General features: G+C 39.0%; 1 protein-coding gene across 4 annotated transcripts in view; it reads left to right on the top strand.

Moving 5' to 3' along the window:
• Positions 1–21,809, top strand: part of KIAA0895 (KIAA0895 ortholog) — a 75,603-nt gene extending 53,794 nt beyond the window's left edge. For 3 of the 4 annotated variants that reach the window (XM_043589262.1, XM_043589259.1, XM_043589261.1), the window contains 5 exons: positions 1,025–1,168; positions 1,780–1,912; positions 2,420–2,725; positions 16,408–16,505; positions 19,263–21,809. In XM_043589262.1, the coding sequence (XP_043445197.1) occupies positions 1,025–1,168; positions 1,780–1,912; positions 2,420–2,725; positions 16,408–16,505; positions 19,263–19,424 (843 nt within the window). In that variant the 3' untranslated portion in view covers positions 19,425–21,809. The remainder of the gene's footprint in view (positions 1–1,024; positions 1,169–1,779; positions 1,913–2,419; positions 2,726–16,407; positions 16,506–19,262) is intronic. The other variant, XM_043589260.1, reaches the window with a different exon arrangement.
• The last annotated feature ends 4,359 nt before the right edge of the window (positions 21,810–26,168 follow it).

The raw sequence follows: 26,168 nt of genomic DNA, 5'->3' as shown, positions 1-26,168 counted from the left end.
TTTTCTCAACAAAACCATAAAGTAGACATTATTATTGTTACCCCATTTAAAAATGAGGAGGCTTACTGACAAGTTTAGTGACTTGCCCATGGCCACAAAGCCAGAAGGTGCATAGAACCAGGGCAGCAATGCAAGTAGTCTGACTCTAGTGCTTATAGTTTCAATCTCTTTACTAGTCTGACAATAAACAACTAGACTTCATAGCATGAATTTTCTAGCTTCTCTCTCAGTTCCTATAAGATATATTTGCATTTTCTAGCTTCTTTCCCAAAAGGCCTTTTGAAGATTCTTTTTCTTCCGTATGTTTTCCTTTCTTGTGGCTTTTTCAAGATACTAAGGATCTCTGATTCATTACTAGGGGTTTTTTTTAGTCTTCCTTTCTGTATATCTGTGTTTAGAAAAGATCTCAATTTTCATATTCTTTTGATGTGAAAATTAATGAAGAATGAAAAGTAGGTAGTACCCTTCCCTGAATGAAAGATGAAAATGTTTTTAGTAATGTTGAGACTGTTTTCTGTGAAAGACTAGCCCAGGAAAGCTTCAAATTTTATAAGATTGTCACAGAAGAATTGTGGATTATTTTTTTGTGTTCTTGAAAATTGGGGCTATTATTTTTTTTTTATCCAAATGGCAGTTATAATTTAGTGATTAATCTGGAGACATACCTTCCACTCTGAGTTCTCTTGCCAAACCACCAAATGGTCTTAGAGAAGCCAAGGAGCCCTCTGCCTTATCTCCTCAGCCTGTCAGGTGGTGACACTGTATGCAGTACCTTTGTCCTTTAGCATGTGAAGGAGAAACAAACACAGAAAGAGGATTTCTAAGTACTGAGGTGTTTGTAAAAATTTGTGACAGTGAGTGAACAGTGTTTAGGATTAGTTGTGGTACCTCAGTTGCAGTTTCATTTGGAAATCAATAAACACAGAACAGGTCATGATCAATAAGAATATAACTGGCTTATTACTCATCTCAAAATAATTCAAGGTTATTTATTTGCATTATCTGTGGTTTTTTTTTTTTACAGTCCATCAATATTATGGAACTGACTTTACAGAAATATGGAAGTTATGAAAAATTTGAGCAGGCCACCGGTGGCAGCCTGCTATCTAAAACTCGAATCTGGAGTCACGTTAGGAAGTACATGATGAAAGAAGGCTGCATGGGTGAGGTATGAATTGGGATGACACGAGATGCTGACTGCTGGCATTTTAACTCCCGGTGCCACATGGTTTTCTCTGCAGGTTTTGTTCTCCCATCCCCATTCTGCTCATTAAATTAGTCACCCAGAAGTCTCACTAAATGCTAAGTTTATGTCGCATTGAATTATTTTGCTCACTATGTGTTTTTCTTTACTTACTACCACTTCTGTATACTTTATGGAATTGTTGGAATTGTTTTATGAAAATTCTTAAGAGATTTGCCTCAGTGGCTCCTCTTGTTAGTAGCCAGTTCAAAATAAGCTTTGGCCCAACAGCGAACAGGACTCTGGCTTGTATACCTTCCTTTGCATCATTGTAGCCAGGGGGGACTGTATTTGAGAGCGCGGCCCTCTACTTTCCTTCATTCCAGGAAAGGTTCTTGAGTTCCCCCGGCTCAAAGGTAGAAGCGTCAGAAGTGATTGGCCCTGCATTTCATCGTCTAGGTTTCTGGGAGATTTGAATTGGTATAAGCAAAATAAAAACATCTTGATTTATGGGTCTGTGGTTTCCTGTGAAAGCTGCTTCTCCCCAGCCTTTACGTTTTGTTTCATATATTTATATTTTTCCTCTTGCTCCTTAGATTGTAGTACATCTCACTGAAGATCTGCTTTCCCGAGCTTCGATGACAGTGGTAAATGGATGTCCAACGCTGACCATCAATGTTTCCACTGCACGTGAGCACTGGCTGGAGGGAATGCTGAGGCATGAAATAGGTAGGGTAGCCCTTCTCCATTTGTTCATTTGTAATATCAGAAATCAGCATCAGAGAAACATTCTTTTATAATGGGGTTTTCTCTTAGCAGTATTTAGCAAAAAGTAATGAAATTTTTAGGTTTCACTTGAGCCAAGATAGTAATGTCTTACTTCAAATTAGATTTTTTCAGGCACTGTGTAGCTCTATTAAGCATGGATAGTCATTTAACTCCTCTGAATTTTAGTCCTCCCACCTGAAACTTGAAGAAATTGAACTAAGTGCTCTCTCATATTTTTTTCAAATATCAAAGTCTGTGATTCTTCCCTTTACCTCTCCTTATGACACATGTAGTTCTTCTGAAGGCAGAGTACCTCCTGCAAAAGGCTTTAGGGTCAGGTCATTTTCCACTTTGTTTTGTAGGTACACATCAGTTTAATTTTAGAACTGTTGGTAGAGTCTTTTTTTGGCTAAGAGTTAAAATGAGAATGTCATTTCTTGGTTTTTGTGTGCCTTTTCTTGTCCACAGGCACACATTATTTTCGAGGTATTAACAACCTTCAGCAGCCATGGAACAGTTGGACTGGTCGTAAAAAACATGAGCTAAAGCCAAACAATCCCACAGAAGAAGGACTGGCAAGTATTCACAGTGTCCTTTTTAGAAAAGACCCCTTTTTATGGAGGGCTGCCCTCCTCTACTACACTGTTTATCGAGCCAGCCAAATGTCTTTTTGTGAACTCTTCAAAGATATTGGAAAGTTTGTCAAAGACCCCAATACAAGATGGGATTATTGTGTACGAGCGAAGAGGGGATGGACTGATACTTCTCAACCAGGTGGGTGTCCCTTGACTATAGGTTTCCTGCCTTGTGGTTAGTTGTCTGTTGATTTTGGTTACATCCTTCTCCACCAACCATAGAATTCACTTACTTACGAAAAAGTAAACGTGTTACTTGAGGTCAGTGCTAGTTTTCCCAAATCACGTTTCATTAGCATTATTTTCTCAAATCTCATTTTGAAAAATTTCAAGCCTACAGAAATATGGCAGTGATAGAATTCACACCCATATTACCCTTCCTGTAGATACATGAATAGTTAACATTTTGCTAGTTCTGCCTTCTCGCGCTAATTGTAAAAACAAGTTTACTGAGATATAATTCACTTGGCATACAGTTTGCCCATTAAAAGGTACAGTTCAGTGGTTTTTAGAATATTCGTAGTGTTGTGCAGCTGTCACCACTGTCTAATTCCAGAACGTTTTTATCACCCCAAAAATAAACCTGTACCCATTAACAGTCATTTCCTATTCCTTCTCCCCCATGCCCCCAGCTCCAAGTAACCATTACTCTACTTTCATAGGTTTGACTGTTTTGGACATTTCATACAGATGGAATCATATAATATATAACCCTTTGTGTCTGGGTTCTTTCACTTAGCATAATGTTTTTAAGATTCATCCGTATGGTAGCATGTATCAGTATTCAGTCCTTTTTATTGCTGAATAACAATATATATGTATGTGAAATTTTATTTTTCTATTCACCATTAATGGACATTTGAGTTGTTTACACACTTTTTGGCTGTTACAAATAATGTTGCTATGAACATTTGGGTACAAGTTTATATTTTTAATTCTCATGGATTATATATATATTTTTGAGTGGAATTGTTGGGTCATATGGTAACTCTCTGTTTAACCTTTTGAGGAACTGCCAGAATGTTCTTCAAAGTGACTGCTCCATTTTACATTCCCACCAGCAGTATATGGGGGTTCTTATTTTTTTCTTTCTTTTTTTTTTTTTGATTTCAGGAATATAATTTGGTGACTCATCACTTATGTATAACACCCAGTGTTCATCCCAACAAGTGTCCTCCTTAATACCCCTCACACCTTTAGCCCATCACCCCCACCCAACACCCTTCAAGCAGCCGTCAGTTTGTTCTTTGTATTTAAGTCTCTTATGGTTTGTCTCCCTGTTTGTATATTATTTTTGCTTCCCTTTTCTTATGTTCATCTATTTTGTATCTTAAATTCTGCATATGGGTGAAGCCACATGCTCTTTGTCTTTCTCTGATTTCACTTAGCGTAATATACTCTAGTTCTACCCACATTGTTGCAAATGCCAAGATTTCATTCTTTTTGATCACCAAGTAATATTCTGTTATATATGTGTGCACGTGTGTGTATATATATACATATATGTGTATATATGTGTTACACGTGTGTATATATAATACATATATGTACCATACACACATACACACACACCACATCTTCTTTTCCATTCATCAGTCGATGGACATTTAGGGTCTTTCCATACTTGGGCTATTGTTGATAGTGCTGCTATAAACATTGGGGTACACATGTCCTTCAAAACAGCACTTCTGTATCCTTTGGATAAATCCTTGGTCATAGGATAGTTCCATTTTTAGCTTTTTGAGGAACCTCCATGCTGTTTTCCAAAGTGGCTGCACCAGTTTGCATTTCCACCAGCATTGCAATAGGGTTCCTCTTTCTCCACATCCTTGCCAACATCTCTTGTTGCCTGAGTTGTTAATTTAAGCCATTTTGACACATGTGAAGTGGTATCTCATTGTGGTTTTCATTTGCCTTGCCTCCAGAGACATGTCAAGTAAGAAGTTGCTGCAGCTAAGGTCAAAGAGGTTGTTGCCTGCTTTCTCCTCTAGGACTTTAATGGCTTCCTGTCTTACATTTAGGTCTTTCGTCCCTTTAGTTTATTTTTATGTATGGTGTAAGAAAGTGGTCCAGGTTCATTCTTCATGTCACTGTCCAGTTTTCCCAACACCATTTGCTGAAGAGACTTTTTTTTTCCATTGGATATTCTTTCCTGCTTTGTCAAAGATGTTGGCCATATATTTGTAGGTCCATTTCTGGGTTCTTCGTTCTGTTCCATTGATCTATAGGTCTGTTTTTGTGACAGTACCATACTTTCCTGATGATTACAGCTTTGTAATACATCTTGAAGTCCAAAATTGTGATGCCTCCATCTTTGGTTTTCTTTTTTAGGATTGCTTTGGATATTCATGGTCTTTTCTGGTTCCATACAAATTTTAGGATTGTTTGTTCTAGCTCTGTGAAGTATGCTGGTGTTATTTTGATAGGGATTGCATTGAATATGTAGGTTGCTTTGGGTACTTTCGACATTTGAACAATATTTGTTCTTCCAATCCATGAGCCTGGAATATTTTTCCATTTTTTTGTGTTTTTCAATTTCTTTCCTAAGCTTTCTGTAGTTTTCAGTGTATAGATTTTTCACTGCTTTAGTTAGGGTTATTCCTAGGTATTTTATGGTTCAATTGTAAATGGGATTGATTCCTTGATTTCTCTTTCTGCTGCTTCACTATTGGTGCATAGAAATGCAGCCGATTTCTGAGCATAGATTTTATATTAACTTCAACTTCGCCGAATTCATGGATCAGTTCTAGCAGTTTTTTGGCAGAGCCTTTTGGGTTTTCTACGGAGAGTATCATGTCATCTGCAAAGTAAAAGTTTGACTTCCTCCTTGCCAATTTGGATGCCTTTTATTTCTTTGTTCTGATTACTGAGGATAAGGCTTCCAACACTATGTTGAATAACAGTGGTGAGAGTGGACATCCCTGTCTTGTTCCTGACCTTAGAGGGAAAGCTCTCAGGTTTTCCCCATTGAGGATGTTGTTAGCAGTGGGTCTTTCATATATGGCTTTCATGATCTTGAGATGTGATCCTTCTATCCCTGCTTTCTTGAGGGTTTTTATCAAGAATGGATGCTGTATTTTGTCAAGTGCTTTTTCTGCATCTATTGAGAGGATCATATGGTTCTTATCCTTTCTTTTATTTACATGGTGTATCACGTTAATTGGTTTGTGGATATTGAACCAGCCCTGCATCCCAGGAATAAGCCCCACCTGATCGTGGTGAATATTTCTTTCAATGTATTATTGGATCTGGTTTTCCCGTATCTTGTTGACAATTTTTGCATCCATGTTCATCAGGGTCTGTAGTTCTCCTTTTTAGTGGGCCTTTGTCTGGTTTTGGAATCAAGGTAATGCTAGCTTCATAGAATGAGTTTGGAAGTTTTCTATCCATTTCTATTTTTTGGAACAGCTTCAAAAGACTAGGTGTTAACTCTTCTTTATTTTTTAATTTTTTTAATGTTTTATTTATTATTGAGAGACAGAAACAGAGCATGAGCATGGGAGGGGCAGAGAGAAGAGGCAGCAGGCTCTGTGGTTTTCATTTGCCTGGAGCAGTCTCCAGTCTCTGAGCTGTCAGCACAGAGCCCAACGCGGGGCTCAAACCCACAAATCACAAGATCATGACCTGAGCTGAAGTTGGACGCTTAACTGACTGAGCCACCCAGGCCCCCCAACTCTTCTTTAAATGTTTGGTGGAATTCCCCTGGAAAGCCATCTGCCCCTGGACTCCTGTTTTTTGGGAGATTTTTGATTACTAATTCAATGTCTTTATTGGTTATGGGTCTGTTCAAATTTTCTATTTCTTCTTGTGTCAGTTTTGGTAGTTTATATGTTTCTAGGGATTTGTCCATTTCTTCCAGATTGCCCATATTGTTGGCATATAATTGATTATATTCTCTTATCATTGTTTGTATTTCTGCAGTTTTGGTTGTGCTGTCTATTTCATTTGTGATTTCATTTATTTGGGTCCTTTGCTTTTTCTTTTGATCACTCTGGCTAAGGGGTTTATCAATTTTGTTAATTCTTTCAAAGAACCTTTCACTGCTCTGTTCAACTGTTTTTTTTTTTTAATTTTGATATCATTGATTTATGCTCTAATGTTTTATTATTTCCCTTCTTCTGCTGGTTTTGGGCTTTATTTGCTGTTATTTTTCCAGCTCTTTTAGGTGTAAGGTTAGATTGTGTATTTGAGACCTTTGTTCCTTTTATGACCGCCTTTGCTGCATCCCAGAGGTTTTGGGCTATTGTGTTTTCATTTTCATTGGCTTCCATGTACTTTTTAATTTCCTTTTTAATTTATTGATTAGGTGTGCCTGGTTGGCTCAATTGGTTAAATTTTCGATTCTTGATTTCGGCTCAGGTCATGGTCTCACAGTTTATGAGTTCAAGCCCCATGTTCGGCTCTATGCTGGTAGCATAGAGCCTGCTAGAGATCCTCCCCCTCTCTCTGTGTCTCTCTCTCTCTCTCTCTCTCTCTCTCTCTCTCTCTCTCTCTGCCTCTCCCCTGTGCACTCAAAAGAAACTTCAAAAAAATTTCTTGGTTAACCCATTCATTCTTTAGTAGGATATTTGTTAATCTCCAAGTATTCATTTTCTTTCCAAGTTTTTTCTTGTGGTTGATTTCAAGTTTCATAGCGTTGTGGTTTGAAAATATGCAAGGTATGATCCTGATCTTTTTGTACTTGTTGAGGGCTGATTTGTGTCGCAGTATGTGATCTGTTCTAGAGAATGTTCCATGTGTACTCAAGAAGAATGTGTATGCTTTACGATGAAATGTTCTGAATGTATCTGTTAAGTCCATTTGGTCCAGTGTGTCATTCAAAGCCATTGTCTCCTTGTTCATTTTCTGCTTAGATGATCTGTCCATTGTTGTAAGTGGGGTGTTGAAGTCCCCTACTATTATGGTATTATTATCAATGAGTTTCTTTATGTTTGTGTTTAATTGATTTATATATTTGATTTTTCCCATGTAGGGGGCCTAAATATTTACAACATTTACAATATCTTACAATCTTCTTGGTGGATAAACCCCTTAATTATGTTATGTTGCCATTCTTCATCTCTTGTTAAAATCTTTATTTTAAAATCTCGTTTGTGGGATATAAGTATGACTACTCTAGTTTCTTTGATGACCATTGGCATGATAGATGGTTCTCCATCTCCTTACTTTCAATTGCAGGTGTTTTTAGGTCTAAAAATAGGACTCTTGTAAGCAGCATATAGATGAGTCTTGTTTTCTTATCAATTCTGATACCCTGTGTCTTTTGATTGTAGCATTTAGTCCATTGACATTTAGAGTGAGTACTGAAAGATATGAATTGTGTTACCTGTAGAGTTGGAGTTTCTGGTGATGTGCTCTGGCTCTTTCTAGTCTTTGTTGCTTTTGGTCTTTTTTGTTTTGTTTTCATCTTTTCCCCAAAGAGTCCCACTTAAAATTTCTTGCAGAACTGGCTTAGTGGTCAGGAACTCTTTTAGTTTTTGCCTGGAAAACTCTTTATCTCTCCTTCTATTTTGAGTGGCAGTCTTGCTGGATAAAGAATTCTTGGCTGCATATTTTTCCAATTCAGCACGTTGAATATATCCTGCCATTCCTTTCTGGCCTGCCAAGTTTCTGTGGATAGGTCTGCAGCAAACCTAATCTATCTTCCCTTATAGGTTAAGGACTTTTTTCTTCCTTGCTCTTTCAGAATTCTTTCCTTGTCTGTGTATTTTGTGAATTTGACTATGATATGCCTTGGTGATGGTCAGTTTTTGTTGAATCTAATGGGAGTTCTCTGTGCTTCTTAGATTTTGATGTCTGTGTCCTTCCCCAGATAAGTTTTCAGCTATAACTTGCTCACATAACCCTTCTGCCTCTCTTTCTCTCTGTTCTCTTCTGGGACTTGGATGATTCAGTTGTTATTCCTCTATAATAAGTCACTGAGTTTTCTAAGTCTTGTATTGTGCTCTTTTGCCTTTGTTTCCATCTTTTTTTCTGCTTCATTCTCCATAATTTTTTCTATATCACTGATTTTGCTGCTCTGCTTCATCTGTCCTTGCCATCATGGCATCCATTCGAGATTACACCTTGGTTATAGCATTTTTAATTTGTCCTGACTAGATTTTACATCTTTTATCTCCACAGAAAGGGATTCTGTGCTTTTTTTCAACATATTCTTATTATCATGGTTCTAAATTCTAGTTCATCCTGCTTCTTTCTGTGTTGTTTAAGCCCCTGGCTGTCATTTCTTCCTGTTCTTTCTTTTGGGATGAATTCCTTCATTTTTCATTTTGGAGGAAGAAAAATTAATAAAATAAAAAATTTAAATTAAAAAATTTTTTAAAAATTAAAAAAAATAAATGAAGCTAGATCCTAGGTGTGTTTTGGTCTGCTTGTTGAAAGCAGCTTTATGGAATAGAGAAAAAAGGGGAAGAAAAGGGGGAAAAGAAAAAATTTTAAAAAATTGACATAACAAAATCGAATAGAACAAAAAAATCTAAAAAATTAAAAATAAATTTTTCTGTATCCATGGAAAAGAAAGGAAACAAAATTTAAACAGATAAATGAACCAGCAAACAGAATGAAACCCAAATGAAGTTACATCCAGTTTCCCATAGAACTCAAACTGTGAAGTGCTCTGTAGTTGGTACACTAAGCAGGTGGGGTGACTTGTGCTGGTCGTCTAGGGGATGTGTTTAGAAGGCACTGTTAGGCAGGGCTTGGTGTAATGGCTCTGTTCTCCACTAGGTGGCACTGCTTAGCTTACTGGGGTGGATCAGTGTGGTGTGCATGCACATGTGCAGGAGAGTAGGAAATGGCTTCATCCAGCTCCCTAATCTCTGGCACAAGAACTTTGCATTCTCACCTGTGATCGAGCACGGGTCTCAGGACTCCTTCCCCTCCCCGCCTCTACCCTGCTCGTGTCCAGGCTGTCTACCCATCAGGTGGCACCTCCCTCCAGAGTTTTATCTCCGATGGGGTTGTGTTTCAAAATCCCACACTTCAGAGACCCCTGTGGCTTGGACCCATTCCAACTCTTCAGGGGAGAGTCTCACTGAGCAATGGCGAACGGCCAGCTTGCCCCAGAAAATGTTCATGCCATCACGCAGCAGCAGAGGTTCAGAGATTGTGGCAAATCACAACACACAGCGAGCACCAGGTTTCACCACACTCCAGTGTCTTTGTCCCAATACCAGCAAACGTGGCTGCTCTCCAGGGTCCGCTGGGACCTTTCCCTGTGGGGAGGCTTTATGACCTCTACCAAATGCACTCCAAGCAGGGGAAGCACTTCTCCCCGTGTGGCACATGGACCCCTGGACCACTCTGCCTGCTCCTGGGGATTCACCCCGCTTCCTCACCAGAGTGCCACCAGGCACTGAGCTCTGGAATGTCAGACTCTGTGCTCCACTGTTTATAGAATCCCGGTAGTATTGAGACTCTCTCCTTTATTCCTGTCAGTGGTTTTGGGAAACAGATTTCTTGTTCAGTCCCCTGCAAGTGTTTTCACTCTTTCTCTCCAGGGGAGTGTTTTCCCTGCACTCTCCCAATGACTGCGCTCTTCTCCTCTATCTCTGCCAAAACAGCTCCCTACCTGCTGTGGCTTTTCACTCCCCCAGTTCTCCTCTCCACACTGTGTACCTGCCAGTTTCTGGGCTCAAGTTATGCAAATTCTCTCTACTCAGTCCTAGGTGTGCAAAATGGTTTGGTGCTGATCTAGCTGCATTTCAGGGACAAGAGAAGCTGAGGGAGGGTCTCCATGCTGCTCTGCCATCCTTTGGTTTTTATTTTTCCATATCCTTACCAACACTTACTGTTTTCACTTTAAAAATTATTATTATAATCATCCTAGTGGGTATCTCATTGTGGTTTTTTGTTTTGTTTTTTAAATGTTTTATTTTTTAAAATTACAGTGTCATTAGTATAGTGTTATATTAGTTTCAGGTTTACAATATTGTGATTCAGCAATTCTATATTTATTCAGTGCTTATCACAATAAATGTACTCTTAATTCCTTTCACCTGTTTCACTCATCTCCCACCCACCTCCCCTCTGGTAACCACGAGTTTATTCTCTATATTTAAGAGTGGTTCTTTTGGTTTCTTTTTTTCTTTGTTTTGTGCTCCCTTGCCTCAGGAGACAGATCTAGACAAACGTTGCCAGTGTCCAGTTATTCCCTGTGCTCTTTTCTAGGATTTTTAGTTTCGGGTCTCACATTTAGGTTCCTTAAATCATTTTCAGTTTATTTTTGTGTATGGTGTAAGAAAGTGGCCCAATTTTCCCAACACCATTTGTTGAAGAAAGTTTTTCCCATTGAATATTTTTGCCTCCTTTGCTGAAGATTAATTGACCATATAATCATTGGTTTATTTCTGTGTTCTCTATTCTTTTCCATTGACGTATGTATCTATTTTGCATCAGTACCATACTGCTTTGATTACTAGAGCTTGGTAATGTATCTGGAAATCAGGATTGTGATAACCTCCCATATTGTTCTTTTTCCCAGATTACTTTGGCTATTTATGGTCTTTGGTGGTTACATACAAATTTACATACAAAATACAAATTTTAGGATTAATTGCTCTAGTTCTTTGAAAAATGCTATTGGTGTTTTGATAGGGATTGCATTAAATTTGGAAATTGCTGCGTAGTATGGTCATTTTAGCAATATTGTACAAATCCATCAGCATGGAGTATCTTTCCATTTGTGTCACCTTCAGTTTCTTTCATCAGTGTTTTATAGTTTTCAGAGTACAGGTCTTTCATCTCCATGGTTAAGTTTACTCCTAGGTATTTTATTTTTGGTGCAATTGTAAATGGGATTGTTTTCTTAATTTCTCTATATGCTCAATATCAGGGTATAGAAATGCAGTGGATTTCAGTATAATGATTTTGTGTTGTGCAACCTTACTGAATTCATTTATCAGTTCTAGGAATTTTTGCTGGAGTCTCTTCATTAAGTTCTTCATTAGTAAACCATACTAAAAGCATTAAATCTATACTCCTCTCCCCACCACATTTTAGGTATATGGTGTCATAATTTACTTCCTTTTATTTTGTGAATCCCTTGACTGATTTTTATACATGTGCTCTATTTTATTACTTTTGTGGTTCCTACTTTCCTTATTCCTGCTTATGGTCTTTCCTTTCCACTCAGTGAAACGCCTTTAGCATTTCTTGTAAGGCTGGTTTAGTGGTGATGAATTCCTTTAACTTGTGTTTGGGAAATTCTCTCTCTCCTTCTATTCTGAATGATAGCTTTGTGGGATAGAGTATTCTTGGTTGCAGGTTTTCTTTCAGCATTTCAAATATATCATGCCACTCCCTTCTGGCCTGCAAAGTTTCTGCTGAACAGCTAATAGTCTTAATTGGGTTTCTCTTGTGTGTAACTGTTTTCTTTTCCCTTGCTGCTTTAAAAAAAAAAAATGTCTATTTATGTTTTGGAGAAAGAGTGCAAGTAGGGCAGAGACAGAGAGGGAGGGAGACACAGAATCCGAAGCACGCTCCAGGCTCTGAGCTGTCAGCACAGAGCCTGACATGGGGTTCAAACTCATAAACCACAAGATCATGACCTGAGCTGAAGTTGGACGCTCAACCAACTGAGCTATCCCGGCACCCCCTTTCCCTTGCTGCTTTAAAATTCTCTCTTAATCTCTGCTTCTTGCCATTTTAATTACTATATATTCTAACAAAACAAAAAAATCAAATAAAGGAAGCTAGATCCTAGGTGTGTTCCAGTCTACTTGCTCAGAGAAGCTTGATAGAAAAGAGAAAAAAACATTTAAAATTAAAAAAAAATTAATAGAATAAAAAAACTGTTTAAATTTAAAATTTTGCTCTTTCTGTATCCAAGAAAGAGAAAGAAAAGAAAACAACATAAACAAAAACAGAAGCAAAGAAAACAACCAAACCAACAAACAGCATGAGACCCAAATGAAGTTATATCCAGTTTCCCCTAGAATTGAAACTGCAGCATACTATAGTCTGTAGACTAAGCAGTTGGAAGGGATTTGTGCTGGTCTTCTGGGGGATGTGCTTGGAGGGCACAGGTAGACAGGGTGTGGTGTAACAGCTCTGTTCTCCACTTGGTGGCTCCGCTTAGCTCAGTGGGGTCAGTCTCTATATGTACCTGCTAGAGGTGAAAATAGCTTCACCCAGCTCTCTAATCTCTGGCACGGAATTTTGTGCCCTCACAAACGTGATCAAACACCCCTCCTTTTTCTTAGCCTTCCATCCACTCCCCACCTTTACCTTCTGTTCAAGCTGTCTGCCTACCAGGTGGCGCCTCCCTCCAGAGTTTTATCTCAGATGGGGCTGTGTTTCAAAACCCCACCCTTCAGAGACCCCTACGGTTTAGACCTGCACTGATTCTCTGGGGGAAGATCTTGCTGAACAATGGCTGGGTGCTGGCTTGTCCCAGAAAATGTCTGCCTGCTCCCGAAGCAGCAGAGGCTCAGAGTTTATGGTAAATCACAACACAGCTGGCACCAGGTTTTCCTGCACTCTAGTGTCTTTGGTCCAATTTCAGTAAAAGTGGCAGCTCTCTGAGGTCTGGTGGGACTTTTGCCCACTGGGAGACCTCTACCAAATGGATTCCTAGCAGGGGAATCTTTTCTCCCTGTATGGCACACGGGGACCTTTCAGAGTACTGCTCCTGGGGATTTGTCCCACTTCCTCACCAGAGCACTGCCAGGTGCACCGAAACTTCAGACTGGGCTCCACAGTTTATAGAATCCTGGCAATATTGGAACCCTCTCCTTTTACTCTGTAATAGTTTTGGGGAACAGATTTCTTGCCCAGTTCCCTGTGTTTTCACTCTTTTTCTTTCTCTCTAGTTGCTTTTGGGGGGAGTGCTTTTCTTACATGATCCCGATCCGCTGCATTCTCCCCCCCCCCATCCTCTCTCCGCAAAAATGGCTCCCTGTCCTCCATGGCTCCGTGACTTTTCTGTCCCCCAATGCACCTTTCCACACCATGTACCTGCCAAGTTCTCTGGCTCAAGTTATGCAGATTGTTGTGTTAATCCTCAGATCAGTTCCCTTGGTGTTCAAAAATAGTTTGATGCTGATCTAGCTGTGTTTCAGGAAGGTGACAAGCTCAGGGTCTCCATACTACTCCACCATCTTAACTCCATCTCAATTGCTATATATCTTTGTGTGGATCTCCTTGGGTTGATTTTATCGGGAGCCATTTGTGCCTCCTGATCTGGATTTCTTTTACCTTCCCCAGATTAGGGAAGTTTTTAGCTATTATTTTTTCAGATAAATTTTCTTCCCTCTTTTTTCTCTCTCTCCTCCTTCTGAGGTCCTTAGAATGTTATTCTGCATGATGGTGTTGCTGAGTTTCCTTAATCTATCTTCATTTTTTATTGTTTTTCCTGTTCAGCTTCTTGATTTCCATTACTCTGTCCTCCAGGTTGCTGATCCATTCTTCTGCTTCCTCTACTCTACTGTCTATTCCCACTAGTGTATTTTTAATATCAGTTATTGAGTTTTTGATCTGGGATTGGTTCTTTATGTTTTCCGTCTTTTTGTCGAGGGTCTTAACTGAAATCTTCCACTCTTTTCTCAAGCCCATGAGGCCATTACTTTAAATTCTCTGTCAGGCATATTGCATAAACCGTTTCATTTAGCTCTTTTGCAGGGATATTGTTCTATTCTTTCATTTGGGAGATATTCCTCTGTCTCCTCATTTTTTCTAACTCTCCTGGATGTGTTTCTTTGTGTTAGTAAAGTCAGCTACCTTTCCTGCTCTTGAGAGTAGCGGCCTTATGAAGAAGAGGTTTTGTAGTGCTGTGTGATTGGGGTGGGGCATATGGTGCCTGCAAGATCCACAGTGGTCTGCTGTTGATGGGGACCTGCAGCCATCTGGGAAAACTCCTGTGGAGGCCAGGATGGAGGGGTGGATCCGCAGGAGAATACAGCTTTGCAAGCTGGGAGAGGGTCTGCTCTCTGAGGGGACCTGTAGCTGTTTTGGAGAACTGCTGAGGATGGGCTGGAGGGGGCAGGGTGCACTGTTAGCAAGCCAGGTGGAGAGTATTTGTTCTGGTTCCTGCATGTGTCCATGTATCTAGGCTGTGGTTGGGAGAGGGATGGCACCCATCAGCTCTTTTGTTCTTGGAGAAGTCTTCTAAAGATTCTTGTCCCTCCAGCACACATGCTGAGATTATTAAATAAGTCTCCTTCCCATACACCCCAGTGCTGCTTCTATGCTGCACCTCAGTGGGGTTGTTTGGTACGCTTTCTCTTTAAGGGTAGGGACTCAGTTTCCTATTGCTCTCCAGGTCTCCCATGCCAGAGCTTTGTGATTTTTAAAGTTCCAGGTATTAAGCCCCACTGACTGTAAGAACCCATGAAGCTAAGCCCCTCTGGCTTTCAAAGCCAAATGTTAAGGGATTTGTCTTTGTAGTGCAGGTCCCCTATGTGTAGGGTGCCAGGTGTGGGATCTGCTCCTCTCCCTTCACTATGTTTTACAATGTTCCTCTCTCCTGAAGACAATCTCCTATCTCTGCCCTTTCTACCCTCTTCAATGTGGCCTCTCTACATTTAGCTGTGGAGTGTGTGTTCTTCCAGTCTTCAGGTTGTTTTTTTGAGTTATTTACACTAATGTGGGTGTTAATAATTATCTCCATCTTGGGACAAGGTGAGCTTAGGATCCTCCTACTCTGCCATCTTCCTTGGAAGTCCTACCGCACTGGGGTTTTGATTTGCATTTCCCTGATGGTTAATGATGTTGAGCATCTTTTCATGTGCTTTCATGGTCCTTTGCATATTTCCTGTGGATAATTGTCTATTTAGACCCTTAGTCCATTTTTTTTATTGGGTTACTTTTATTATTGAGTTTAAGAGTTCTTTATATGTTCTAATTACAAATCTCTTGTCAGATACAGGATTTACAAATATTTTCTCCCACTCTGTGGAGGAAAAATAGCTATAAGGAAAGTGTTCCTTATAGCCATTTTTTAAAAATCTAGATCCAGTCAGGGCTCATGCATTATGTGTCTCAAATAAGAGTTTTGTTCCTACTGAAAAGTAGGACCAGCTTATGAGATAGGAGCCTAGTTTACAAAGTGTCCCACTTTTTGTCCATAATTCCTATGCTTTTAGCATACCTAAAAAAAGTAATACTTTCTTAATGTAGGACTTAATGGAGGATAGAATTTTAGTCCATTTAATAGAGCAAAATTTTAGAAAATTTACATGAGTTATGTCACGGGAGAAAAATTTTCTTTGTGAGTGGAACACTCTTAACTAGTCTCCGTTCCCATGGGCTGTTCCTACTTTCCATGTCTTCATATTTTGTTCTGCTTTTAAGTGTCCATGTTAAAATCCAGTTCTAATTCTTATTTTCATATGGAGGAATAGTATCAACATTACCTATAACTTTTTAATGGTGTAAGGAGTAGCATGTTTAAAAACCAGGGGTTTCTGAGATCCCATGTCTTCACATTGCCTTTGAGATTCACTGCTTTGTAGCCATCCTTCCCCTTGCCTCAAGTGCCTCTGTGTACATGGGAGTTAGGGTTATGACCAAATAGTGGGAGTGTGGGTGACATATTTATGAGCCTTATATTTTTAACTACCTGTGTTTCTTTATAACTGGAAAAAATGCTGCTTTAATTATGGCAGTGGGGATCTGGAGAGAAAAAAATTAAAGGGAAGCTGCCACTCGGCATGTTATCCTGGTGCTTCCCAAGACCCTCTATTTTATGTTATGAAGACAGTTAATTTGCCGTGTGTATTTTCACTCAGGGCTGATTCCTACAGTAAAGGGAATGGGTTAGTATCTAATTACTTAGTAATTTTACTAAACGTCAGAAAATAAATGCTATTGTGGTTCCTCCAGGGTGCTTCAGTAAAGACCAGGTCTACTTGGATGGCATCCTGCAGATCCTCCGGTACAGAGAGACCATTGACTTTCATCTACTGACTGCTCTCGGGAAGGTGAGTGAAACCAATGGCAAAACCATTGGTTGGTGTGAAACCAACACCCGGGGTCATTATTTCCTTCAGCTCAATTTAATGATTCAATAAGATTCAGGTTCAAATTGTTTTTATACTTTGTGTTGGAGTAAGTTTCCTTCTTGTGATAACTGGAGGGAAGAAGTATGGTTGTTACAAAACCAAGTTTCAGAATTTCTTCGTGGACAATAAGAGGTAAATGAAGGGAAAAATAAATTTGGCAATGTATTTTTAATGTACATCTTCTAAAGCATTTTAAAGTGAGCTGCAAATATAACACTTTCCCCTTTATCTCCCAAATATTGTGACACGACCATGTGATTTTTTAAAGAAATGTATCACTGATTCAATACAATATCTAAAACACAGTCTACTTAATATTTCTCAGATTATCCCAAAAATGTCCTTTGGATCCTGGCTCACAAAAAAAGAGCTACAATCAGGATTGGATCCTGCATTTGTTCATAATATTTAGTCTCTTAATCTGTAACAGGTCCTCTTGTGCTGCCCTCTACCAAGTGTTTTTGTTTTTCCTGACATTTTTGAGAGTCCAGGACCATTTTCTTGGGAATTCCTACAATCTGGATTAATGAATTGTTTTCTTATGGTTAGATTCAGGCTAAACGTTTTTTACCAAGAATACACTACATGCGTGACTTGTATAGTTTATAGTGCATCACGCTAGAAAGCACACATGTGATTTTGTTCCATTATCAGTGATACTTCGTTTGATCACTGGGTAAATTACAATGGAAAGATCTGGAAAGATCAGAAAATAAAGGTATCTTTTTTGTATTAAATAAGTAATCTGTGGGGTAATGCCTGTGAATGTACTGTTCCTTAAATCTTTCAAGGAATGGTTTTAATATCCATTGTTCTTTGCCCAGTTAAACACTAGTGGTAGCAAAATAGAGATATTTTGATTCTTTTACATTTCATTCTTTTTTGTAGTATTGTTATGGACTTACTCTTTAAAAAAAAAAAAAACAAACTTTGAGAGAGTATGAGTGACGGAAGGGCAGAAGAGAGGAAGACACAGAATCGCAAACTGGCTTTGCACTGTCAGTGCAGATCCCAAGGTGGGGCTCAATCTTGCAAACCGAGAAATCATGACCTGAGCCAAAATCAAAAGAGTGAGACACTTAACCAACTGAGCCACCCAGGAACCCCCAGACTTACTCTTTTACTCAGCCCTTCCACTGGCTACTCCTTTGTTTTTAGAAACATGTCATCATGTTTGCTGGCTAAAATACGCTGGGCTCATTTTAGACTTTTTCTACCCAAATCTCAGCTGAGATATTTTTCTAAGGATACAAATTTAATACACAGGAATCTGTTGCATGTCTACATATTAATAACAAAGCAGAAAGAGAAATTTAGTCCCATTTACAATCATACCAAAAGGATAAAATATCTAGAAATGAAGATGCCACAAACAAGTGGAAGGGTATACTGTGCCCTTGGATCAGAACAATTAATACTGTTAAAATTTCCGTAATAGCCAAAGCAATCTACAGATTCAGTACAATCCCTATCAAAATACCAGTAGCATTTTTCACAGAACTAGAATAATCCTAAAATTTGTACAGAACCACAAACAACCTCGAATAGCAAAGCCATCTGAGTAAAGAAGAACCACACTGAATGTGTAAGAATCCGAGATTTCAAGGAACACTACAAAGCTGTAGTGACCAAAACAGTATGGCATTAATACAAAAACAGATACGTAAATTAATGGAACAGGATAGCCCAGAAATAAACTCATGCCTTTATCAATTAATCTATGATAGAGGCAAGAATATACAGTGGAGAAAAGACAACTTCCCTCAGTAAATAGTGCTGAGAAAACTGAACTGCTTTCTTACACCATAGACAAAAATAAACTCAAAGTGGATTAAACACCAAAAATTAAAAGCAAACAGACACAGTAATTTTTTGGACATTGACTTTTAGCAACATATTTATGGCTGTGTCTCCTCAGTCAAGAAAGGAAAAATAAATTACTAAACCACACCAATATCAACAACAAACCCATTTTCATTACACTTAGTGGTATAAATACTCAAATAATTTCAATAACTTAAATTTTAAAATGTAATAAAATACAATATGAACATGATTTCTTTATAATCTTTCCATTGAATCAGGAAGAGTGTTGATCAGAAGACAGTAGTTTTTAAAGCCAGCCATGTTTTGGAATTTAAAGTTGTAATGACAGTTTCTAGAACTTAAGCCAATCTTTGGTATTTATGGGTGAAACGTTTTATGTAAGTGAATGACGTGAACTTTTATAAAATATTTGCTTACAAAAATTCAAAATAAAAGTAAAATAATTCAACATAAAACCCAATTTTATTTCTGAAATTAAATAGAAAATAGGAATTCAGTATATAATTGTGCTGATTTTCCTAATTCCATAATATGGCATTTATATTCTAGCTATTTCCTGGGTTCTTTTATTTAAATTTAGGACATTTGTTTAGATTTAGAGTTTCTCATACACATGTATTACATTTAGTTGTATAATTTCTAGACAAACTGAGTATAAGTCCAAGATTGAGTGTTAAATCAGTACTAGTGATTTTTTAAAACACATTCTTATTTAATATAGTAAAGGAAGTCACTGATTTTTGTTACTTTGCAGGTATTAAAGTAATTTGAAAACCAGTCCATGTAAAGTTTCACTTAAGACTTAGGGAAGAAGTTACTTACGTATAAAAACTATCTTCCTTTTTTCAGGTCTCTTATGAAGATGTGGATCGCTTAAAAGGATTGGCAGTTATTGAAAACATGAGGGTCCCTCATTTCCTGCAGGACCATGGCCGATACATGGAACATTTAGAGAAGATCATGGAAGTGAATGAATTGACTGACAGGGAACTGAAAGATCTTATATATTAATCAGCATTCTTGCAGACATAGTGAAGCTATACCTCTATATTATAGTTAGGTGCAGTTAGCACCAGCATATTTATAAAAGATGAATGTTTACATGAGTTTTCTGAAGAATGATCTGCAGTATTCAGCTGTATTTTTAAAAGGTTAAGTACAAACCTTACACTGTTTCCCTAACATGTTTCTATAGGCTGCAGGGGGAAGTTCCTCCTATTTTCATCTGGATCTCAACAGAGTCCGATGAAAATACTACTGGTGAGTGTTTTTGAAGAATCTTGGTCAAACTGAGTAATAAGCATCTGCCTGAGCACCAAGACCAGCCCTGGCTAGAGACTGAATTCCAGTCTTGTTTTAACTACAAGATTATATTTTACTTGATAAATAATGGTAATTCTTTGAAAAATTAGTTTTGTTATGCTCCCAAAAGCTAGCTGCTTTTTTTTCTTTATTTTACACATTATTGTTTCACCTGATCAATTTATAGGAACTAAATTAGAGAATTACCTCATTTTATCTAGTTATTCGCTAAACTTTATTTGCTGAAACAAACTTTATCCCTTCCAGATTTTAACGAAGTTTTAGGGTCTTTCCCTCCCCATTCCTGTATATAGATGGTAAGTACAAGTGGTTTGTCTACATAGACTAAAATAGCTGGGGAAGAGAGAGAAGCTACTCACCTTTTTGTTAAATGGAGTGACCAGCAAGACACAAATACACTAATGTAGTTTCTGTAGGAGCTGGATGTTGACTAGGTAGCATCTACCGTAAACTTGACCATGCCCTGAAAAGTGGAATTCCTGGACATTGCCATTTGGTAAACTGGTCTTGTGATATTGTCTGAGTATATTTTATTTCATCAAGCCAATAATGACAGTTTGACTTTGAAAAATGAGAGTTCTGTTTTGCTACATTTCCTCTGCTAAAAGCATATACCCCTAGCTTTGTATAATTTATTGATTTCAATACATACTTGGGTATATATACTTGGAATCAAATAGTTCTTCAAACAGCTTATTTTAATGATCAGGAAGAACACTGCTGTAAATACCCCATTCAAAATGCTACTGTAATTTTTACCCAAAGCTATCTGAGAGTTTATCTTTACCTCATTTCAGGCTTAAATATGGTGCTAACACTGGTAGATGTATACTGCAAAGCCTGGTCCACATTCCTGCTAGGAAATTATTTTAGGAAATTTTATGCAGGCTAGGTTATGTGATTTTCTCATTCACATATCTAGAAGGGCTTGCCTCCAAGAAGAACGTTGCAGCAGACAGGATGTATTCTAACTGGCATCTGGTGGTTCTCACAGAGCCACACATGTCACTTTTGGTAAGTAGCAGGCCAGGCCCTTTGGAGCATTAAACGTACCCACACAGTGCCATGATTGCTGGAGTGTGGCCTGCACATTTCTGTGCAGAGCTGGGGCATACACTGTGCCAACACTGACCAGATACTGGAAAACCATTCTTGACCCCTCGAGCATATTTCCTTGTAGCATAGTCCTCCAGTTTCATCTTTGGTGTAGCATTTTCTAACTTTGTCTTCAAACTTATCAAAGGTGATTGTGAAAACTGTGCATTATTAACTGGAATTGAAGTATAGACAAATGGCAATATTTTACGTCCTGTGATTTAAGCCCAAATGCTTATAAATTCAACATTTGTAGGCAATAACTGCTAATCATATGTTACAGTTTAAAAATAAAGGAAAATCACAACAGCCTTAATATCCTGTTGGTCAAAGGATTATTTATAGTGATTCTAGTCCCTGAATTTTAAAATGGATATTCTGTATCTGAGTTGGAAAAGGAAACACTTTCTTGCCTTACTGCTTCAGTATAAAGACAAAAACCAGTGCTATCCAGACAAAAAAATGACCTTAAATCACATTGATTGTCTTAAGCTATTTTAAAAGTTAGCAATGAACCAAAAATTGTTGCAGATTAGCAGAATACTTAAAGAGCTCTAAACTTTAAAAGTTGGGATTGAAGATTTAATTAATGTTTATTCTCTTTCCTGAAATAGCACTAAGGTCAGTTTTGTTCCCTAAAATTGAAGTTTTAATAAATAGAAAATTTATAGCAGCAGTACTTAGGAGAATAGTTGAAGGTTGCATTAATTTTAATAGTTACTTGCTGTAGGCTATTGAGGATTAGAATTTCATCAGTTTTGTCCACTGTAATTCTATAATTGTATCAAATACAGTTAGGTTTTCACATCAGATGGGATTCAGAGTGAATTGTTTATATACATAAATCCATAGTCTCCATTTCTTTACATTTTCACCTTTGTAAAAATGTTTAAGATTTGTATTGTTTGTTTTGTATATATTTGGGCATCTTATGTTTAGCTGTAATAGAAATAAATAGCACTGAAGTTCTCAATGAAATATGTGAGTATATGTGCATGCAAACCTTAATTATATTTTTGTAGTATTTCTGGGTTTTATATTGTGTGGTAATTATTGAAGAGACCATTGTTTGTTTATCTTCTAATGTCCTTTTTTATAAAGTACTACATTTACCACATTCCACCTTTCCCCTAATTAATTCAGCTCATACCCTTATGGAGCTGTTCACAGTCCAGTGAGGAAGAGTGGCACAGAACCACGTTACAGCATGGCCAGTCTCATGCCCAAAAAGTGCTACCAAAAGAACATAAACTGTAATCAATGGGCATGCTTCTGTGTTTGAGGCACCTAAAGATCACTTGCAAAGTGGTTAGGGTCCACAATATTTCATTACCACTCTGCAAGGCTTGTGTTTGGAATCTGAGCAGCTTTAGCCCAGGAGAAGGAGTAGACCACAAGTACAGCTGCTTGGGTCATCAAGGGCCTGGAGGAGATCCCTTGAGACTTCCAGCAAGTGCCCAAAGGAGCCAGTGCTTTACCCTTATGCTTAGTGGTTGTCTTTGAATTTACATCTTTACTTGTGAAAACATTGTCAGCTGGCTTTGACATCCATTTTTCTTCACTGATTCCAGTACCTAGGCTCAACTAGTGCTAGGATGTGAAATACTGATGTTTGTTAGCTAGCTATGGAAGAGCTTTAAGAATACATAGAGTTTTGAGAGCAGAGAGAGCAAGAAGGTGGCCATCTGCAAGCCAAAGAGAGATACCTGAACAGACCCTTCTCTTATGGCCCTCAGGAGAAACCAAACCTGCCAATACCTTGATCTTGAACTTCTAGCTTTCATAACTGAAAGAAATTGCACTTAGAGGAAGAGGACAAAGCAAAGAGAGAACAGAAATTTGACACTGAGAAGAGACAACTGAATATTCCACTTCTTTCCAGCCATCCAGTTATCCTTTACTGGATAAAGACAACCAACTTCAGAAAATGATGTCAGCAACATGGCTGAATAACACGTCCCTCATTTGTGCCCCTTCCCCAACCTCCCAATAATTTGGCATCCATCCATAGGCAAAAGTGCCTTTGTAGGAGCTTTAGGATCCAGCAACACACACAAGCAACCCAGGAGGAATCTTGCCCACCCATGCATTGGGTAATAAACAGACCAAGGTCCTGGCTTGGACCCAGCAGTGGCCTGTGAACAAGTTTCAACCCCTCTCAGCTGCAGTCTGCAAACCCCTAGGAAACACTAAATCTCAGGCAGTAACCCATGGACCGGAGAGGCTTTGTGTAAGTCAAAGTTACCAACAGAAAATTTTCAGCACACCATTGGAGCAAAAAATATGTTTAGATGCATTGAAGGGGAATAGTTTAGCCTCATCATTTCTCCCCCAAAGTGGAACAACTCCAGGCCAAGGGAGATCTCAGCTTGTGATTTCTCCTGTGGGGGGAAATGAGAGTACATAAGTGTCCAGCTTCCCCACCTTTGCAGAATGCTACCAAAGAGGCCCATTTCACTCTCATCCCATTCAGAGTACTGAATCAAGTCTGTGTGACTAGGGCATGGGAAGAAGCTGGAAGGGTAGCAGATATGACTTTTGGAGGCTATTAAAGGGATATACAGTCTACCAACTGCATCACAGTCTCCATTAAGAAGCTGGCTCATGAGCTTCTGGGGATGCCTTACCCGTGGATCTCCCTGACTAGCCCATGGGAAACCCCCAGTGCTCCATGCATATCTCTCTCTCTCTCTCTCTCTCTCTCTCACACACACACACACACACACACACACAAAACCTGTGCCTGGCTCTCTGCACTCCCAACAGCACTGAGAGCATGCTTTGGCAGACAGCTAGTGACCAGGTACAAAAAGTCTGCCCAAATTCGTGGGCCAGAGAGGTAGAGCTTTAGCCCTACCCTTGGGAAAGCAAAAAGACTGTCCACACCAAGGCTTGTCCATTGCAAAATCAAGAAAAGGCATACAAACTTAATGCTACCACAAGAGGGGTGCCTGAGTGACTCACTTGGTTAGGCGTCCTACTTTGCCTCAGGTCATGATCTCACAGTTTGTGGGTTCAAGCCCCACATCAGACTCTGTGATCACAGCTCAGAGCCTGGAGCCTGCTTCAGATTCTGTGTCCCCCCCTCTCCTTACCCTTCCCCTGCTTGCACACTCTCTCTCTCTCAAAAATAAATTTACAAGGTTTCTACCACAGGAGGCAGCAAGAAGCATGGAGCAGTCATATCCATACAGTCTGAGAGTCTCAGATTCTCTACCAGAAGTGACCAAAGTTCCCCAAAACAGTCAAGATTGGTGGAGGTGTATTCTTCAAAGACAATGCAAAATTTAAGGAACATGAGAAATCAAGGAAATAGGACACCACTGAAAGATTATGATAATCCTCTAGTAACTGAACCCAAAGACATGGAGATCTGATTTAACTGATAATTCAAAATATTTAAGGAAGCTCAATGAGGTAAAAGAATACACAGACAATTCAACAAAATCAGGAAAACAATACATGAACAAATTGAGCAGTTTAACAAAGAGAAATCCTAAAAAGGATGAAGCATACTCTGGAGTAGAAAAATACAATGAATGAAATGAAAAATACAATAGCACCAACACCAAAGGCTCAAGCAGGAAAAACAATCTATGAGTTAGAAGATGGGAACTCTGAAATTATCCAGTCAGGGGGAACAAAGAAAAAAGAATGAAAAAGTGTGATGAAAGCCTATGTGATCTATGGGATACCATCAAAAGAAACAATTTATAAATTATTGGAGTTGCAGGAGGAGAAGAGAGAGAGAAGGGAGCTAAAAGCTTATTTTTAAAAATAATGGCTAAAAACTTCCCAAATCTGGAAAGAAATTTGGATATCCATGTTCATAAAGTTTATGGGTTTCCAAATCCAGAGACCTACTCCAAGACACACTATAATAAAACTACCAAAAGCCAGAGTATTAAAAGCAGCAAGAGTAAAGAAGTTTGTAACTTGGAATCCCATCTTGTCAGATTGCTCAGCAGAATCCTTACAGGCCAGGGAAGAGTGGGATGATGTATTCAAAGTGCTGAAAGAAAAAAGCTGCCAAGAGTCAGCTGCGAAGATAGACAAATAGGAGGACCCTAAGCTCACCTTATCCCACAAATACAACTAGATAACATTAATAACAGTGTGAATAACTAGAAAATGATCCAAAGACTGGCAGAACAAACTCCACAACTAAAGGCTGGGAAGAGGCCACCCTGAAGAAGGTAGGAAAGGCAACATCACAGTCTGGGAGCAAAACAGACCATGGCCAACCACTATGGAGAGGGAGCTAGTGGCATGAGGGGTGAAAAACCAGACTTTTACGCTGGGGATCCCACAACTGGGGAGAATGAATCTTCATAATATTTCCGTTTGAAAGTAAGAAGGAGTGCATTTCACGAGTTCTTAAAAACAGTGACTTAAAGCCTGGAATTTAAACATTCTGTGGCCTCAGCTCTGGTACAACCCTGAGGGCATCAGGAAGTTGAGTCCCTGCCCTTAAAGAGCTCAAGAAACAGCACGTGCAGATACAGCACAGATCCAGTAGTTTGAAAAATGCTGGGGTCAGACAGAAGGGAGAGTGATTTGCTGATCGCAGAGCGTGGCCAGACAGATGGGTCACGGGGACATTCCTCCAGGAGTCAGGGACAAAGGAGCTGGCAGGTGCCGTTTCTCTCTTCCACTCCACAGCATAAACAATGGGCATCTTCAGGAACCAGTGCAGTACCAACACTCCTTACTAATTTTCTTAGTAAGGCACGAAGCCCCATCACTTGTGCTTCAGCAGATCTGCCCTTCCCAGTCGAGCTCATCTTGGTTCCTGAACTGTGGGTCCCCCAGAAGACCCATGCAAAGTCTGCCAACACTCTATCTCCAGAATTGTACATTTTGTGGGACCTCAGTTCTTGCAGTGGTGAGTCCAGGTATCATTTCACAAGTAGATCACTGCATTAAAATGTTAAATGTTAAAAAATGCCCCACCGAACACTGCCCACAGTAGGCAAAGAGAGCCTCTGCAGTCAACTGGATGGAAGGAAAAAGAAGCCAAGGCTCAACAGCAGAGAACATGCAACATACATAGGAGACACTCTCTGAAGCGCCAGGCCCTGGGGAATGGGATATTGCACTGAAGGGCACTGTAGGACCTCTTCTTCTTAAGGCTGTTATCATTAGAGCAAGAGAAGTAGCTGACTTACTAACACAGGAAATCAGACAAAATGAGGAGACTGAGAAACATCTCCCAAATGGAAGAACAGAACCAAACCACAGCAAGAGATCAAAGCAAAATAGATATAAGTAATATGCCTGATAGAGAACTTAATGATCATAAAGACACTCAGTGGACTAGAGAAAAGAGTGGAGGAC

This window comes from Prionailurus bengalensis, chromosome A2 (assembly GCF_016509475.1).
Source record: "Prionailurus bengalensis isolate Pbe53 chromosome A2, Fcat_Pben_1.1_paternal_pri, whole genome shotgun sequence".
Classification (NCBI taxonomy): Eukaryota; Metazoa; Chordata; class Mammalia; order Carnivora; family Felidae; genus Prionailurus; species Prionailurus bengalensis.
This window is presented reverse-complemented; position numbering and strand designations above follow the sequence as displayed.